The 20,341-nt window shown below is 36.5% G+C and overlaps 1 protein-coding gene across 2 annotated transcripts in view; it reads left to right on the top strand.

The window, feature by feature from the left end:
* The window catches only part of TBC1D23 (TBC1 domain family member 23), a 57,924-nt gene that overhangs the window by 18,083 nt on the left and 19,500 nt on the right, over positions 1–20,341 (top strand). For both annotated transcript variants that reach the window (XM_061380874.1, XM_061380784.1), the window contains exons 2-11: positions 1,181–1,292; positions 3,101–3,206; positions 4,483–4,687; positions 9,043–9,166; positions 11,887–12,011; positions 12,103–12,149; positions 12,970–13,073; positions 14,420–14,542; positions 15,827–15,919; positions 20,072–20,242. In XM_061380874.1, the coding sequence (XP_061236858.1) occupies positions 1,181–1,292; positions 3,101–3,206; positions 4,483–4,687; positions 9,043–9,166; positions 11,887–12,011; positions 12,103–12,149; positions 12,970–13,073; positions 14,420–14,542; positions 15,827–15,919; positions 20,072–20,242 (1,210 nt within the window). The remainder of the gene's footprint in view (positions 1–1,180; positions 1,293–3,100; positions 3,207–4,482; positions 4,688–9,042; positions 9,167–11,886; positions 12,012–12,102; positions 12,150–12,969; positions 13,074–14,419; positions 14,543–15,826; positions 15,920–20,071; positions 20,243–20,341) is intronic.

Here is a 20,341-nt window from a genome sequence, read left to right on the forward strand (position 1 = left end):
GCTTTTGAGAATTCTGAGGGATTAGCTATTTTAAGTAGTTATTTCCCAGCTAAAAAATAATCCATACCCTTGTGAAGGTTTTTAAGTTATTATTTCAACTTACAAATAATTTTACAAATTTTGACCATATATATATGAAATAAAATTTATTTCGTGCTTTTCTCCTTAAACATAGTAGGCTAAATGTAACTGCTTGATTATTTACTTGATAATGTACTTGATGTGGTTGTAGTTTGCTTTGATATATAATAAATACAGGGATGCCATTAGATTATTTTTTTGTTCCTCTAACCTTTATTGACTATTCACTATAAGCCAGGCACTGTTCTGGGCATGGTATCTCTATAGTTTTGTGCTAGTATTCCCATACCTTGAATTCTTGGCCCGATTTTATGGCTTCTCCTTCCTGCCTCAATCTGAGCATAACGTTAAGAGCATAAATTGTAGAACTAGGCTGTTAAAATTTGTATCCTGGCTCTGCTATTACTAGATGTTTGACTATAATCTACACAACCTCCCTTTACCTCAGTTTTTGCATCTGTAAACTGGGACCAGTAATATAACCTACTTCATAGGGTTACTGTAAGAATTAAACACACACACACACACACACACACACACACACACACACACACACACACGAAATGTTTGGAACAGTGCCTGGCACAAGGTTAGTCCTACAGAAAGTATTAGTCATTATCACTGCTATGAATATTACTGTTACTGTGAATTCTTAGTACTGTTTGTCCTGTATACTATTTTTAAATTTCTTTAATCTTAGAAAACAGATAAATAAGCTTGCTAGAACTAAGTGTAAAATAAGAGTAGATTGACTATATGAAACCTGAGATTTCCTTTCAAGAAAACAACATGCAGTATATTGCATTTTGGCTGCTGAGAACCGTTTTTTCTTAGTCTGTACTGTCGCTCAGTTGTGTCCAACTCTCTGCGACACTGTGGACGGTAGCCCCCAGGCTCCTCTGTCCATAAGATTCTCCAGGCAAAAGTACTGGAGTGAGATGCCATTTCCTTCTCCAGGGAATCTTCCCGACCCAGGGATTGAACTTGCATCTCCTGCATTGCATGCAGGCTAACCTTTAATAGGCCATATTTATTGAGGAAGTACTGAGGAAGGAAAAAAACCAAAAATTTATCTTAATAAAGAGGACTTGTTTTTCAGGGAGAAAGATCTTGAAGAAGCTCTGGAAGCAGGAGGTTGTGATCTTGAAACTTTGAGAAATATAATTCAAGGGAGGCCACTGCCTGCTGATCTGAGGGCTAAAGTTTGGAAGGTAACTGGAAACTAAAACAAGTAAAATGTAATCACTTAAGAACAATATTTTAGAATTTTGATTTTCAGCTGTCTTAGTTGCAGAGGACTTTATACTATTATGCGCATTCCACATTTAGAAAATTTATCAAATAGAGCAGCTTGCTAAAGTGTGTGTTTCTGTGCAAGTGGAAAGTTTTAGTGTCTGACACTTTGAGACCCTGTGGACTGTTGCCTGCCAGGCTCCTCTGTCCATAGCATTTTCCAGGCAAGAATACTGGAGTGGGTTGCCATTTCCTTCTCCAAGGGATCTTCCTGACCCAGGGATCGAACCTGGGTCTCCTTCATTGCGGGCAGATATTTTACCGTCTGAACCACCAGGGAAAGCCCGTGTGCCTGTAGTGTTTGGTATATTTAATAATTTAGGTTTTGAAAGGCAGTGCTTCCTTTTGTAACCATTAGAATTTATGTTTATGAAGATTATTCAGTGAAATGGGAAAGTGCAACCAATGAGTAAAATAGGATATATAATTGCAGATACGGCTATATTTAAAAAACAAATTAAAAAGGTGGGAGAGGAAATAGGTCTCTGGGTGTTAGAATTATAGGAGATTTTCCTTTGCTCTATTTTCTGCTTCAGCTGTTCTCTAGTACATGTGTATTATAATTTTTTAATTTTAAATTAAGATTTTGTTACTATTAAGTAGTTCCCATTGTTAAAACATGTAAGCAAAGGATAACATAAAAAAAAATCGTGTGTTATCTACCACTTACAAGTAAAACACATTGTAATATCTCGGTGTCACATCTTATCTTTTCCCCTCTGCACATATATATATGTAACAGAAATGGAATTATACCTGTGCTTAGTATTCTAAATGTTACAGAAATTTAAAACTCATGTAAAAACACTTGTTTAGTGAACCCCCATGCACCCATCACTGAGTTGTAACTGTTGTCAACATTTGGCCATGTTGCTGAACCTCCAGTACTTTGGCTACCTGAGGCAGATAATTGACTCCTTAGAAAAGACCCTGATGCTGGGAAAGATTGAAGGCAGGAAGAGAGGGGGACGACAGAGGATGAGATGGTTGGATAGCATCACCAGCTTGATGGACATGAGTTTGAGCAAGCTCTGGGAGTTGGTGATGGATATGGAAAGCTGGCGTGCTGCAGTTCATGGGGTTGCAAAGAGTTGGACATGACTGAGTGACTGAACTGAACATTTGGCTGATCTTATTTGATTAGTATTCTGTCCTTTTCTCCCCACCCTACGCACTGTATTATTTTAAAGCAAATCCTTGGCAGGGCACTAAAATATTTAATATGAAAGTCTAAAGACTTTAAAAATAACCATAACACTATTAAATTGAAAAGAATTGTAATTCTTTAATGTGTTCTCACATGGTTGAGGGGACAAGGGCGCTAAGTAGGGTCTTCTGTATAAGGAGGCCAATCCCATTCATGTAGTGCTCTACCCTCAAGACTTGATCACCTCTCATAGGCCCCACCTGTAAATACCAGAACATCGGGAATTTGTTCAACATACCTGAATTTGGGGGAGGGGACACAAAGGTTCTTTCTATAGCGTTAATGATATTTGCTTGAAATAAGCTTACATGTGTAAAATATTATGTAAATACTTTGTGTAATTCATTTTATTCACTGGTTTAACATAAAATAGTAAAATTTCATATAGACGTTTTACTTGTAATTTTTGAAGTATACATTATTATCCCTAAATCCAGGCCTCTATTATTATTATAACGTATTTTTCAAGAGTGAGAAATAACATAAGGAGCCAGCTGCTTTTTTTCCTCCTTCTTCCAGATTGCTCTAAATGTTGCAGGAAAAGGTGATAGTTTGGCATCATGGGATGGTATTTTAGACCTGCCAGAACAGAACACTATTCACAAAGATTGTCTGGAGTTCATTGGTAAGTTTAATAATTGTTTTCAAACAGTGATAAATTCTGCAAATAATAATTTTTGGATGGAGGAGTCACTGTTTAGTAGAATGAACTTGTTATAATTGGGGATTTGTTGAATTTGGAATATATTGAAAGGGCGTAGTTTTAGAACATCTCTTTGGCAATTCTTATGAAATAATGTCAACATTTAAGAAAATGTCTGATTTTTAGTATTTTTAAATTGTTTTTTGTATTATTGACCATCTGTATGATTGTATACAGCTCTCAGATTAAAAGGAGGTATTCCAAAAGTTTCTTTGTAAGTCATAAGTCATGATCTGCTATAGAAAACGTGTTACAGATCATGGGTGAATAGGTTTCAAATTCCTCACACTGTCTTTTGAAGATTAAATTATTTTGGTTTATAGTTCTCTTTTTTAATTCATCTATAGTCCATTGGTGTCTTTTTGTTTCTCTGTCATTTTTTAGTTAGATTATTGGCTAAATAGACTTTTTTATGGGCCGACCTCAAGAGAAACATTATTGCTAGGAGAAGGATAGGGAATTGGGTGGTGGAGAATGAATCACTTCCCCTCGCTTCAACAAAGCCATAGTGGCAGCTGCCCTTCCTGGGGCAGAGGATAGTCTTTATAATCTGTTATTTGGAAAACACTTTTTTGCTTTTCGGAAATGTGGGTGATACCTACTTTCCTGCTTCACATTGTGCATTCTTTTACACACACACACACACACACACACAGACAGACACACACACACACAGACACACAGACACAGACACACACACACACACACACACACACACACACACACACACCCTCTTCCCTGGTGGTTCAGATGGTAAAGAGTCTGCCTTCAATGCAGGAGACCCAGGTTCTGTCCCTGGGTGGGGAAGATCCCCTGAGGAAGGGAATGGCTACCCATCCCAGTATTCTTGCCTGGAGAATCCCATAGACATAGAAACCTGGTGGGCCACAGTCCATAGGTTGCATAGAGTCGGACATGACTGAGTGACTAACACTTTTACTTGTCACTACTTTCATGTATACACACATATGATATATATATATGAAACATATATGAAGGTACAATATTAAGCTAATAAATCCTGAATAGCTAGTGAATATGAATAGGTATAAGGAAAAATGTATTTTTATGTAGTTTTATTTTGTCCTTGACATGCTCTAAATGCAGTAAGATAGTATCATATATTTTGTAAACAAGTATTTTGTCCAGTAGCTGAGCGTCTAGCAGCCCCTTGGTAATTTTGACTCTTATTTTTTAGATCACCTTTCAGTGCCAGAAGAGAAGGCAGCACAATTACTTTTGGATATTGAATCTGTAATTACCTTTTATTGTAAATCCCGTAACATTAAGTATAGCTCAACCCTTAGCTGGATACATCTCCTCAAACCGTTGGTGCATCTTCAGCTGCCACGCAGTGATTTATACAACTGCTTTTATGCAATCATGAATAAGTACATTCCCAGGTAAGACACGATTTTTTATTATAGCTGTAAAATAAAGGAAGTTCTAGTTTGTTTTGAAGTAAAGTTGTTAGATTTATTTTGATGGTAAAGTAAAAGGTTCAAGTAATTTTTAAGGTTGTTTGAATCATAATTGTTATTTGACTTTATTTTTGTGGTTATAAATATTTTTTAAAGGATTCTTTAGTTAAGAATTTGTGCTTGTAGAGTTTATGTATGCAGTATAACTTTTCATACTTTTTGGATGATATCTCTATTTTGATTTCTTTACTTATAAAAATAACATTATAGTGTCTAAAAGTTTTGGAGTGCTGCTGTCTTCAGTGCTGGGGTTACAGCCTGGAATATAGTCCTAGAAATATAGATGTAGAAGAAGGAATTGGAAGTGCACTGAGTGTTAGGAAGGTGAAATGCAGAGTGCTATGGGAATGTACAGTGGGGGTGATCTGACTTACCCTGGAGGTCAGGAAGGTCTTTTCTGGGAAAGTGACACTTAAATTGAGTCTAGACAGATGGGTGGGTTGTTTTGGGGGAATGGAAGAGGTACAGGGAAGAAGGGAGGTGGGTAGGAGGAGGGGTGGAATTCAGAAGGAATTCTTGTAGTTCTCAGGTATGGATCAGATAGTCAGAACTTTAGTGCCAAAAGGAACTTTTGACCATAATCTAGAGCAGTGGTTGGGCTGCGCAGTGAACCTTGGATACACATTGGAGTCATTGGAAGTGAAGTGAAGTCGCTCAGTCGTGTCCGACTCTTCGAGACCCCATGGACTGCAGCCTACCAGACTCCTCTGTCCATGGGATTCTCCGGCAAGAGTACTGGAGAGTCATTGGGGGTGGGGTTAAAAAATCCTGATGCCCTTTTACATACCTGAGTAATTAAATCAGATCTCTGAGGAGGCCAGCCATGCAGTGAGATTAGATTAGATTGTTTAGATTTAGAGCTTCTTGGTTGATTGCAGCATGCACCTAAGGTAAGAGGACTGCTATTCTAGAGCTTGATAGTTAAATGACTGCCATTTCCCCCCCCTGCTTTTCGTGTGAAAAGCACTGGGTTAGCTTTGGGTGCTTTTTGTATTTTCTCACTTAAACAGTGACCACTATAAGGCAGCTATGTCTGATTTACAGCTACAGAAACTGAAGCAAAGACAGATGTTAAATGACTTATTCAGCATTATACTTCTGGTGTATGACTGAGTCAGGATTTGAACCTAAGTTTAATTGGACACTTGTGCTTTACCTTACAAGTTTCTCCACCCTGGTTGCTTATTAGAATCAACTAAACAACTTTTTTTGGTTTTTGTTTTCTTTTTCTTTTACAGCTTTAGATATCATTCACATAATATAAAATTCATCCTTTAATATGTACAATTCCATGGCTTTTAGTATAGTCACAGAACTGTGCAGCCATAGCTCCAATCCTTTTTAGAATGTTTCTGTCACCCCCAAAAGAAACCCTGAACTCACTAGCAGTCAACTGCTTTTTCCCCCAGTACTCTCAGCCCTAGGCACCTACTCATCTTTCTCTGTGGATTTGCCTATTATGGGTATTTCATATAAATAGAACCTTATAATATATGGTCTTTTGTGACTACCTTTGTTCACTTAGCATTGTCTTTTAAAGATTCATCTGTATGTATTTATAGCATATATTAATACCATTACTTTATTTCTTTTTATTGCTGAGTAACATTTCATTGTATGTACAATGAAATAAAATAGCACATTTTATTTACTCATGTAATAGTTGCTGGACATCTGGATTCTTTTTGACTGTTATGAATAATGCAACTATGAACATTTGTGTACAAATATTTGTGTGGACATTGCTTTGGGATATGTACCTAGGAGTGGGATTCTTGGATCATATGGTAAATCTGTGTTTAACCTTTTGAGGAATTGCCAGACTTTTCCACAATAATTGCAGCATTTTACAATCCCACCAGCAGTAAATAAAGATCCCAGTTTCTATAAATTCTTGCAAACTTTTTTTTTTTTTAAATTATGGCCAGACTGAGTGTGAAGTGGTATCTCATTATGGTTTTTGTTTGCATTTCCCTGACAGCTAATGACTTTGAGCATTTTTTTCATGTGCCTAGATGCAGTTTGTATGTCCTCTTTGGAGAAATGTCTGTTCAGCCAAAGAACTTTTAAAACATACTGACCCTTGATGTTTCAAATATAAGTAGACTGTGTAGAGCCCTGTCGACTTTTAAATTCCCAGGCAATTCTAACACATACCAGAGTGGAGAACCTGGGTGCGACCTTGAAGCGATAGGGCTTCATGTAAGGAAAGCAGACCTAGAGATGCCAGAATACAGGGCTATGCTAATGGTAAATCAGAGGCTAGAATTCACATTTGGGAGTCATTCTGTTATACTGATGGAGGAGGAAATGGCAACCCACTCCAGTATTCCTGTCAGGAAAATCCTGTGGACAGAGGAGCCTGGCGGGCTGCAGTCCATAGGGCTGCCAAGAGTCGGACACAACTGAGCGACTGTGTTATACTAAATCTCTCAACTGCTTATATTTTTACCACCTCTCAGTGTAACAAAACTAGTAATAGCAAGGGACATGATGATCCAGCTTTGTCTCTACAGGATGTTGGTGGTGGTAGATACTAGTAAAGGCTGTGTTGTAGAGGTTTACTAGTAGAGGTTTGCACTGAGCTGTGTAACATACTTTGTCAGGTTACTCCAGTTACTGTTTCCATGAATTCCACATGTAACACTGTACTCCAGCCAGAGTCAGTGTTAATACCCCCGCATAGGGCTCAGCCCCACAAAATGTTGCTCAAACAACTCCACTATAATATATCTTATTAGAGAGTCAGATGTAACATGAGTAGAATTCTGTCAAGCACACTGCTTTGCAGTGGAGAGTAACTTTCAGTACACAGCTATTAAATGAATAGATGCTGTTGCAATGGCTGATTCCCTGAGATGTCCCACTTTTTCCGAGGATGAGACCCACAAACTAGGCAATTGTCCTTACAGTGTATGTTCCTAGTCTTCGTTACCACTGTGTCTCTGTGTTTTGTTTTAGCAATCTACTGTTTTGCCTTTATAGAGTGGGGAAAGTGTTCAGACAGAGGAGGAGGTAGTCTTGTCAGTATGAATCCAGTTCTATCTTTGGACATCTGAATTAGCCAATTAGGGCCTTTTCTACAAAACTTCCCTGTTATCTGCAGTATTAAAAATGGTAGATGAATGGTTATACCAAATCCTGACATTGACCTTAGATCTTAGTTTTGCAGAGATTAGTTTTCATTATTCCCACTTGAATAGCATTTTGAAACATTATCAATGCTTTTCATTAATGTTTTTACATGAAATCTTTCACCTTATTTCAGGTTTTTTTTTTTTACAGTTTGCTTTTTAAAGACTAAATCTACCAAAATACCACTAGTTCAAATATTAAATTGCATATATGGGAGGGTAGCTTGGTATAATGGTTTAATACCCAGTTTCTGTGTACAAGTCTTAATGCCATCACTTCTTAGCTACGTGACCTTGGTTGACCTGCTTGACCACAGCTAAGCCTCAGTTTTCTCATCTGTAAATTGAGGGTGATAATAGTATCTTTCATAGAGTTGCTTGTAAAGATAAAGTAAGATAACATTGTAAACTGTATTGTAGTGTCTGGCACATGGTGTTTCCTCAGTAAATACTGACTTTTATTAAGATGGCCTGCAATTTGAGCTGTGTATATTTTTAATGGTTTATTAGACAGATTTATTAGACACCAGGGAACAAGGCAAGAAGTATTATAGTTACTCAGTAGGGTCAGTGTTTGGCACCTCCTGGGATTTTCTCTGAGCATCTGGTATCCAGGCCACTTCCAGTCACAGCTCTGGGTCCACTCTTTTGGAATGTTCGTCTGTGGCCATTTCAGACTTGGAGCTTTGCTGAAGGGATTCTTAATTGAATACGTTAACTATGGAGCTATCCTGAAGCCTTCCTGGGAGATCTTTCTTATTTGGCAGAAAAAGAAGGGAGCTGGACTTCCTCAGGGCTCTCCAGATCTCCCTTTGGGATCCAAAGCTTATCAAAATAACCTAAGTGGTCCCTCTGTTTTCATTGGTCCCTGTAGTCCTTTCTCCTGAGTGCTGCCTGGGTTCACCTGGAAAGAATCTTCCTAGAGTTGGCTGTAGACGTGCCATTTCTTCCTATCAGGTCAGGTATGTTAGGTGTAAGCAAGAGAGGTCTGTCCCCTGTTGCGTCAGGTAGGCTTGCTATCAATGCTCTTAAGTCGGATGCTCTGGGGTAAGGAGGGGAGGAGGGTATTGCACGAAGACTGGTTACTGATATGATCAGTTTTGACCTATTAATGCAAGAAACTTTGCTTCTCTTGTCTTTTAGGGATTGTTCCCTGAAGGGGAGACCATTTCATCTTTTCCGATTACTCATCCAATACCATGAACCTGAGCTTTGTTCTTTTCTTGATACAAAGAAAATTACTCCAGACTCCTATGCACTCAACTGGGTAATAAAGTGAAAGTAGGAACACTTAATGAAAAATAGTTTTCTGTGAAACTATAGTTAGTTCCCCCCCAAAGCAAAAGAAAGAAAAGTGTTAAATTATAGACCATTATTATTTAAGACAAAGGATTAAAATTATTAGCACTTCAAAGATTTTTTTTTGCTCTTCATTTAAATTATTTAATACGAAGTTTAGCCTTTGTTGTTTTAGAAATATATTTAAATATATATGGTATGTATCAGTTCACTTTAAAACCGTGTAATTAAATTGTTGATAGTGTGTTTGAGAATTGATCTACAGTCACGAAGAAAATAACTTAAGATTATCAAATGATTGATACAAAAGAATATAAAATACATCTCAGTCCTCTGTCATTCTATATTTATATTTTAAATGGGAAGTTTTATTATTTTAGGTCTGTGGTTCTCAAGCCTTTTGGTCTCAGGACCTTTTACACTCAACATTTTTTGAGGATCCATAATTTATGTGGATCACATTGGTTAGAAATTAAGAAATTTTAGGTATTCGTTTAGAAGTAGTGATAAATCCAATACATGTTAGCATAAATATTTTAAATGAAAATGAACTATTTCCCAAAAAGGAAGAATAGTGGCATTTTTAAGTTTGCAGATCTCATGATGTTTGGGTAGATCACAGGCAAGTACATTCTCATATTTATTTCTTTATTCAGTCAGTGATAATACCATATTTCATGTAACCTTTGGAAAATTGTGTTGTTCATTTGTGAGAGAATGAATATGAAAAGGGCAAAATATGAGTATTAGTATGAAAATAGCTTTGATCTCACAAACTGCCCTGTAAATACTCTTGGAGATGTCCAAGGCTCCTCAGACCATACTTTGAGAACTGCTCTTATAGGGTAGCTTGAAGGTCTTTTTAAAACAGTGTTTAGGTTCCAGAAGAAAATATATGTATATTCAAAAATTTTAACATGTTTCTCGATGATGTCTTACCTAACTTTTCTTCAGAAAGGATTCCATTTCTGCCATTTATTAACTGTGTTATTTAATACACTTAGCCTCTGAACTTTTATTTCTTCATCTGTAAAATGGGACTAATAATAGGATCTATCTCAGAGGGTGATGGGATGAGTAGACAGTGAGACCCTAGAGACCCTAATTGGTTTCAGCTCTAGCATACTAAACCTCAAGAACCTGCTCTTTCGTTCCTTCTTGGCTACAGTCTAGTCACTTTGATAAAAATAAAATTGTAGGTTCTCTGAGATTCATATGTTGCTATTAAATCTACTTATTTGTATCGAAGTAAGAAATTTTCTTTTAAGAATTTGAATATTTTCATAGACGTCTTTCTGGTCACATCATGGCCGAGAAATGCCGTTTCTGTGGCCAGAACTCTGGATTAGTACTCAGTGCTGGTTGTAGATTTTAACTGGTTATGGAAACAACCAGTTTCTCTTTGTCAGTTTCCCAAGTAGTTCATTCTTGCTACCAGTATCTTGTCTATGGAATGGAGTCTTTCTTTTCCAATCATGAGATAAAGAAAAACCAGTTCCTGTGATTTGAGAACTCATCACTGAAAATGATGCGGAGGTAGCTTTAGTTTGGCTAAGTGAGGTTAATGTTGACCGTACCTTGTCTGTTTGTATTTGCATCTTCCTTATTTCTAATAGTAAATTTTAAACAACTACAAAAAACATTAGAAGCATTATGTATTATACTTTAAAAGTTTGTGGTCAACTGTAATAGCAGTTACATCAGCTGTGGAGTCTCAGGCCTTTTTTTTAGTCCAGGTATCACCACTCACTAGCTCTGTGATGTTAGGAAGGTTATTTCTTACAGGTTTATTTTCCTACCTATAATACAGGGAGGAAAATGTCTATTTTGAAAGCCTGTCATGAGAATATTTAAAATAAGAGACATTTAATGAAAGATATGTAGCAGTAATTTAGTACCTGGCACAAAATATTCACTAAATGTATGTGTTCTTGTTAGCTTCCTTTATTCATTAAAAATGTTTTAAATTTAAACCTCTAGATGAAATTGTTTCTGTATCCAAGAAAAATGGAATAATCTAAAAATATCCCTAAATTCATGCAATTTAAAACACAGTTGGGCTCTAGAGAAACTTACATACATTAACAATTCTTTAATTGACATAGAAAACCATAGAGCTCTTGAAACGTTTTGCAGGACATCAGTGTTGTCTCATGTGTTTCAAATTATGTACAAGTAAGCTTGGGGCACAGTTGGCCTTTAAATTGTTATTACAATTTCATTTGGTGCTCTTAACTGAAATTACCATGCTTGATCTTCACAATTTCTTAGCAAGTTAAGTACTATAGTAGTTACCTTATAGAGCTCATGGGTAATTATGCTAGTTATTATGCTGTGGCAGATACATGCTAACTTAAGTTACTTTAGATATTAAGGGTTAGTTATCTTTCTCTTTACCACAGTAGTGGTAGAGCATGGGTAATATTCCTTTAAAAAAAAAAAAAAGTAGAAATGTAAAGCTCCTGAGGATAAGTGACATGCCCTAAGGCACACAGCTGGTCAGTGGCTTCATTGTGCCTTGGATCCACATAGTCTTCCTTTGGATTACGTACAGTCAAATTAAGGTCCACGGTAAATATCAGGTACAGACAGTTTGTTATAATGTTACTTATGCATTTGCCTCAATACTTTAAAAAGAGCAAGTCATTTCCAGTGGTTTATATTTCTCATTTCATTTCCTGATTACAGCTTGGAAGCCTTTTTGCCTGTTACTGTTCCGTTGAAGTCACTCAGGCAATATGGGATGGATATCTACAACAGGCAGATCCATTTTTTATTTATTTCTTAATGTTAATAATCCTTGTTAATGCAAAGTAAGTATCAAGTTGGCTGGATTTTTCTCTTCTTTGTTCTCAGGGTGCTCTGTTAATATTTAACTCAAATTCATGTGATTCTCTTTTACAGAGAAGTCATTTTAGGGCAGGAGTCTGACAGCAAAGAAGAAGTTATCCGTAAGTATCACTTAATGTGGAGAAAACATTTTTCAAGTCGCTTTATTTTCTAAAACTCAAGTTTTCTCATCCATTATGTGAATTTAGAAGATTAGTCTAGAAGATCTGAGGTTCCCTTCAAATCTTACACACTGTCCACATACAGGCCTTAAATATGGTCTCCCCGGATTTGCTACCCTCATTCATCCTTACATGTTTTTTTCACTCATTCAGTTCTTTTCTGTACACTGTTTATTTGGTTTAAATAAACTGGTCTCCTCTCTCTCTCCCTTTCCCCTCCTTCCTTAATTTTCCTTTGAATCCCCGACTCTTGTAAGTATCTCCATTGTTGAAATGTTGATCCTCCTTTTGGTTTCTCCACTCCAGCCCTCACAGATTTACTTCTTTTCAGTAGTACCCAGCACACTGTACTGTCTGTGTTACAGTGTTTACTTCACTACATTATATGATTTATCTTTATATTTCTCAAGCAAGACAAAGTTCCTTAAGTCAGGAATCATTTCTTGGTTATTTTTTATTTGCAGGGGCCCTGGCATTTGTGTTTGTTAAATAAATCACAGTATTACAATCAAGGCTAATGAATTTGATTTGATTGCCAGATACTATCAGTCACTAATAGCGGGATTATATTAAGAGTTTCAGCTCCTTTGAGGAAAATCCACATCTCTTCAAGCAGTTTTCTGTGCATCACTGTTGAGATTTCATGTATAAAACTATAATGTTTAAGATAAACCAGCTTTGATATATAATGTTTAATGTTGTATACTTTACAAGCAAAATTTCTTGAAAATATTATAATATATGTATAATCCTATTTCAGAGTTCTTGGAAAATACTCCATCCAGTTTGAATCTAGAAGATATAGAAGACCTTTTCTCTCTGGCTCAGTATTATTGCAGTAAAACACCAGCTTCATTTAGAAAGGTATCAGACAAGGAATGACCTGCTTCAGTATTTGACATTTTGTGCATTGTTTTTTGTTTATGTTGTATCCACTTCAGTTAAAATACTCTAGGTTGTCATTCTTTCTGTGTTGTACAGTTTTGTGTGATTTTTTTCACTATAAATATTCTCCCTAGTAGAGGAATAGACATTTTAAAAAGATAGTATACAAATATGCTAGGAGCCATTTTACCTCTCCTCTGATTATTATTTCTGATCATGAGAAAATTGACTATAAGGTATTTCTTAAATTAATGCTTCCTTACTTTAAAAATTGTGTTATAGAAATCTGACTGAGGAGGTATCATTATGCCTTCTTTATCTGGAGTTAAAGTTAAAACTCCAACTTTTAATGATGCTGAGCTGTCTTTTACACAAAAAAAGGGTATCTTAAGCTCCCTGGAGACCTTGAACCTTTCTCAGATCAGACAAGTGCTTTCAAGAGAAATGACATCAGATTAGAAGTCCAAGTGCTGTGAACTTCTAGAAGCTAAAACTCTAGATTCTAAAGCTAGTAATGGAGGCAGCATGGAATTACCATTTATAAACTATTTGTGACCTCAAGTGCTCATGAGAACATTATTGTTTTTTTTTTATTTTTAAGGCATTCTACCATCATGATTGTTAGTTGGAAGTTATCATGTCCCTGAAATATTAAGATGAGATTAAATTATGTTCAGTATAGTGTGTCCAGGAGGCAGGTGATGGAAACTTTTTAAGAACATTTCCCTCAAAACTAATTATAAAAGAAATTTGTTTCTCAGGACTAATTTCAGTTATTTTAATAATTGCCTTATGTAGATTACCTCAGTTCCCAACACTGTTGACTAAGTTAGATGGCAAGGTAGTGGTTATGATACTAGATGAAAAAGAACTTTTATCCTTTTCTTCCCAGCCTTTTAAGAGAATAATTTTTATTCTTCAGACATAGTAAATAAACTGCACTAGCAATTGCTAATTAGAGCAGGTTTTATTACCAGCATATTACATAATTTATGCCATATTTTAATTTTTATTCAATATTAAAGCATAAAGTGTGAGTAATCATTTAAAAATTTGCTATTTGTATGTGATAGTATAGAAAATAGCTGTGTAGAATGTGTTATTTTTTTAATTAGGCTATCATTTTGTGTGAACTCAAACATGGGTTTTGTTTGTAGCCTTTTTATAGCTTTTAGCCTAGAAATTTGATATAAGTTAAATCATATGACTCAAAGATGTTATATAATTATTTTACCTTTTATCTGGTCTGTTGAGAATAGTTTTAGGAGGGAAGCTTGATTTTATTTTTTTTCTTCATAAAGTTTTAAAAATTCCTCTTCACACAGGATAATCACCATCTGTTTGGCAGTACTTTGTTGGGAATTAAGGACGACGATGCAGATCTGAGTCAGGCTCTTTGCCTGGCTATCTCAGTGTCAGAGATCCTTCAAGCAAATCAGCTTCAAGGGGTAAGTTAAAAAACCCCACTGTTTGTTAGAGGATGATCCCTTTTAAATGCAAGGAATGAATGTCTCCTCCATGTTTGTTGATTATCGCAAAATTAATTTACTATAAGAATGTAGTTGTTTTGCTTTTTCTGAATGATTAATGTGTTAAATCTCCTGTGCATATGCTCATTTTTAAGCTGCCAGCTTGTGTGTTATTTTATTTGTCAAACAACTAATTATTTTTGACACTAGTTTTTGTAAATTGCAAAATCTTATTTTAAATTTTAACAGGGCTACTGAATGTTATATAAAGTACTTGAAAGGGTGAATTTACTATTTCATAGTTAAATTCTAGATACTTACACAGATAATTCGGAGAAGGCAATGGCAACCCACTCCGGTGTCTTACCTGGAGAATCCCAGGGACGAGGGAGCCTGGTCGGCTGCTATCTATGGGGTCTCACAGAGTTGGACACGACTGAAGCAGCACAGCAGCAGCATGCAGATAATTGAATTACATGGTTTAATGCCAAAAGGCATTTACAAAGGAGAATTGAGGATATACCATAATTTTTTCTCTTTTGTATTTATGAAAATCTGATGAGCCAGTTTTTTCAGTATAAGTTCTTTATTATTAATAGTGCAGCAGTTAATTACATGTGTATATTTGAAAGGTGGGATGTATTTCAAAGATGCAGAGAAGAGGAAAGAACATGGGAAGATAGGCCTTTCACAGTAGATACTTTTAAAACAAGCATTTTGTGTGGTTTTCTCATTAGAATCATTATTAAAAAAATAGCTTGTAATCCAGTTTAAAGAGACCCATGTGTACTCCAGTTCAGATTGGCATTGGAGAACGTGCTGTCATCCCAGAAGACATTTATTTAATCCTTATGTGAATTACATTGTTGATAAGTTTGTGGGCTTATTTTCAGAAATAGAAATTGTATCTACATCTGTGTTTATATCATGTATAGTGTTTTTGAAAGTGTTTAACATGATGCACATTAAGTTACTAAATTCAAATTAGTTTTATAGCCCAAACTAACATTCTTCCTGCTATATATTTTAAGACTTTTTGTCAAGGACAGTATATACAAATTGTTTTAACTACTGTTTAAAATGAGTACAACTCTTTAAGATCTTGAGGATATTTTCTTGAGTCTGTACTGTATGGGACTTCCTAACTATACGTGAGATCCATTTTTTAATCCGTTTGTTCCCCCCTTTTTGGTTGTTAATATTATATTGTGTAAAATGTGCTCCTCCTGGCAAATTTTATTATGTCAAATGTTTCCCTTTTAGGAAGGAGTCCGGTTCTTTGTGGTGGATTGCCGTCCTGCAGAACAGTATAATGCTGGACATTTATCGACTGCTTTCCATTTAGATTCAGATCTGGTTAGTATAAATGTGATTTAAACTTTTAAAAAATATGGAGAAAATGGATTTTTTTCTTTAATCCATGAATAAATATACATGTACCAGATTTGGGGATGTTTTTCTTTCTGCTTAAAGAGGGAGTCTGCCTTTATACAAGTATAGCTCTCAGGTTTCCTTTTAACCACGGACACCCCCTTGGCGTCATAAAGGGTAGATGAGAGCACTGTTATGTATGGTTTACTGTTGCTTACCATTGTTATGCCAGTAAATTCTAAACTTCTTACTGTGAGCTGCCTCATACAGCACTCGGCATAGTGCCTTGCATTTAGTAAGTACTCTGTGAATATTAGCTCTTATTATGATTGGGTAGTTAGTCTAAAAGTTTTTACTGTAAGCCTCCTTTTCATGAGTACTTGTGCATATAATAAAGTAATATGTAATAAGGGTAGTCTCTGGCATATAGGGCCTCAGTTGTTAAAATTACTGTTCTAGGATCACTTGAATTGAAGGAATAGATGAAGTAATTATTGTTAGAGATGCTTAGAGCATTTGGTAAGACTGGGACTGGCATTATTTAAGCCCTTTTGGGGTTTTTAGAGCCTCAGGAATGGAGAAGACAGTAAGAGGAGTAACTTTGTCCCTAACTTATCTGAAAAAGTTGATGCTAAGGTTGAAAGGGCATGTGGAAAGGTCTCAGTGGCGTCAGGAGGAAGTTCATGGAAAATGGAGGTAAAACAACCCAGAGAGTTTGAGGTGCTATAGGTGAAGAAGGCGATTCTAGCATGTTTGCATCCTGAATGCAGACTGTGTGCCTTTCTCATCCTTCATTCGTCTTCAGTTCAGTAGCTCAGTCGTGTCTGACTCTTTGTGACCCCATGGACTGCAGCACGCCAGGCCTCCCTGTCCATCACCAACTCCCGGAATCCACTCAGACTCACGTCCATCGAGTCGGTGATGCCATCCAGCCATCTCATCCTCTGTCATCCCCTTCTCCTCCTGCCCCCAATCCCACCCAGCATCAGAGTCTTTTAAGAGTCAACTCTTTGCATGAGGTGGCCAAAGTATTAGAGTTTCAGCTTTAGCATCATTCCTTCCAAAGAACATCCAGGATTGATCTCCTTTAGAATGGACTGATTGGATCTTCTTGCAGTCCAAGGGACTCTCAAGAGTCTTCTCCAACTCCACAGTTCAAAAGCATCAATTCTTTGGTGTTCAGCTTTCTTCATAGTCCAACTCTCACATCCATACATGACCACTGGAAAAACCATAGCCTTGACTAGATGGACCTTTGTTGGCAAAGTAATGTCTCTGCTTTTGAATATGCTATCTAGATTGGTCATAACTTTCCTTCCAAGGAGTAAGCTTCTTTTAATTTCATGGCTGTAGTCACTATCTACAGTGATTTTGGAACCCCCAAAAATAAAGTCAGCCACTGTTTCCACTGTTTCCCCATCTATTTCCCATGAAGTGATGGGACTAGATGCCATGGTCTTAGTTTTCTGAATGTTGAGCTTTAAGCCAACTTTTTCACTCTCCTCTTTCACTTTCATCAAGAGGCTTTTTAGTTCCTCTTCACTTTCTGCCATAAGGCTGGTGTCATCTACATATCTGAGGTTATTGATACTTCTCCCAGCAGTCTTGATTCCAACTTGTGCTTCTTCCAGCCCAGCGTTTCTCATGATGTACTCTGCATATACGTTAAATAAGCAGGGTGACTGTATACAGCCTTGACGTACTCCTTTTCCTATTTGGAACCAGTCTGTTGTTCCATGTCCAGTTCTAACTGTTGCTTCCTGACCTGTATATAGGTTTCTCAAGAGGCAGGTCAGGTGGTCTGGTATTCCCATCTCTTGAAGAATTTTCCAGTTCATTGTGATCCACACAGTCAAAGGCTTTGGCATAGTCAATAAAGCAGAAATAGATGTTTTTCTGGAACTCTCTTGCTTTTTTGCAGATCCAGCAGATGTTGGCAATTTGATCTCTGGTTCCTCTGCCTTTTCTAAAACCAGCTTGAACTTCTGGAAGCTCACGGTTCATGTATTGCTGAAGCCTGGCCTGGAGAATTTTGAGCATTACTTTACTAGCGTGTGAGATGAGTGCAATTGTGCGGTAACTTTGAGCATTCTTTGGCATTGCCTTTCTTTGGGATTGGAATGAAAACTGACCTTTTCCAGTCCTGTGGCCACTGCTGAGTTTTCCTAATTTGCTGGCATATTGAGTGCAGCACTTTCACAGCATCATCTTTCAGGAGTTGAAATAGCTCAACTGGAATTCCATCACCTCCACTAATTTTGTTCGTAGTGATGCTTTCTAAGGCCCACTTGACTTCACATTCCAGGATGTCTGGCTCTAGTTGAGTGATCACACCATCGTGATTATCTTGGTCATGAAGATCTTTTTTGTACAGTTCTTCTGTATATTCTTGCTACCTCTTAGTATCTTCTGCTTCTGTTAGGTCCCTACCATTTCTGTCCTTTATCGAGCCCATCTTTGCATGAAATTCATCTTGGAGGATCTAAATGTGTTGTTGTTTAGTCGCTAAGTCATGTCCGACTCTTTTGTGACCCCATGGACTATATAGCCTGCCAGGCTTAACCATCCCTGGGATTTCCCAGGCAAGAATGCTGGAGCCGGTTGCCATTTCCTTCTCCAGGGAATCTTCCCTACCCAGAAATCAAACCCATGTCTCCTGCTTGGCAGACAGGCTTTTTACCTCTAAGCCACCTGGGAAGCCCTGGAGGACCTAGATGGTCCATCTTTTATGCTTATTATTCAAGTCATTTGTGAATAACTTTGATTATTCTTAAAAAGCTCAAAGAGTATCTCCAGAGTTAACAATTACTGTCAGCTTGTTTAATCATCCAGACCTTTAACATACATTTACATATTTCTTATTCACTGTTTTTTGTCTATTTGATTTTTCACTTAACAGTTTCTTGGGACATCTTTTCATTTTAGTACATTCCTTTTAATGGTGTATAGTGATCCATGGTATAGATATACCACAATTTATCGCCTGATTTATGTACATTTAGAATGTTTTCATTTTTCTTGTAATAAAACAATGCTGTAGTTAACATGTAGTTAATGTAGTTAACATTTGTGGACTTGTGCAAATATTTCTGTAAAATACACTCCTAAAAGTAAAATTGTTGGGGTAAGAGTTATAGCATATAGACTATAGAATGTGGGCATATAGAATGTGGGTATACAGAATTGTTACTAGAGTCTGCCATATTGCCCTTTAAAAAGGCTGTATCAACTTATACTTTACAACTGTGAGAATGATTGTTTTATACCATAAGCATTATTAGACATCACTAATTTTCTATTTTACAAGAATCATGAGTGGAAAGCAGTGGTCATTACTAGTGATACTGCACATATGTTTTTGAGTGTGCTGTTAATTTGTAATTTTTTTTTTACAAAGTGCTTTTCTGTGGTTTGTCCATTTTTCTTTTGAATTTTCACTGTGCTTTTTATTAAAACAGTTTTAACAAATTTTTGTATTTATTGGCATGCTTATTTTCTTGAGGGTAAGAAATGAATTTTTTCATTGTCATATCTCTAGTACCTAGAATAAGTACTGATAAATGCTTCCACTATTTCTAACTGTCTTCTAAGAAATAACATGGTTTGCCATGTAAGTGGAGACTAAAAAATATAGCTTGTTTCAATGAATTTTTTGTCATGGACCCTTCCACTCATTGTTAAACTTTTCTTGTCATGATACCCTGAAGACACTGAAATTTAGACAACAAACAGCAAAAACATTTTTTATCTTGGTATTTTCTTTGCATAATTTAATCTTTCCATGAATTGTCAACTTTTGTTTTCTGATGTATTATAGGTACATTTAATATACATTTCTTTTATCCCAGGGATTTTATTTATAAGAGCCTTTATTTTAGGAATTCCCTGGCTATTCAGTGGTTAAGACTTAAGAGCTTTCACTGCAGAGGGCTTGGGTTCAATCTCTGGTCAGAAAACTAAGATCCCACAAGCTGTGTAGCACAGCCAAAAAAAAAAGAGCCTTTTTTTTTTTTTTTTTTTAATTTCATGGTGGAAGTATAAAATTGTTCTCTCCCCAGCCTGCGGGGAAAATATTTCAAGTTTTGCAGATGTATAAAAAACACAGGCTTGCCATATTAAATTTTTTTAATTGTCCAGATGCTCCAAAATCCATCCGAGTTTGCACAGTCTGTAAAATCTCTGCTGGAAGCACAGAAGCAGTCCATTGAGTCTGGCTCCATCGCTGGTGGGGAGCACCTCTGCTTCATGGGCAGTGGCAGAGAGGAAGAAGACATGTATATGAACATGGTCCTTGCACACTTTTTACAGGTATGCTGACAGATCACTGCAGTTTTTCTTTGGTTTTTGCTGTCACCTTTAAGAAATTCTCCTAGGCAATTTTGTGCTGTTGTCTACCTTGTTAAATTT

Source organism: Bos javanicus, chromosome 1 (genome assembly GCF_032452875.1).
Source record: "Bos javanicus breed banteng chromosome 1, ARS-OSU_banteng_1.0, whole genome shotgun sequence".
Taxonomy (NCBI): Eukaryota; Metazoa; Chordata; class Mammalia; order Artiodactyla; family Bovidae; genus Bos; species Bos javanicus.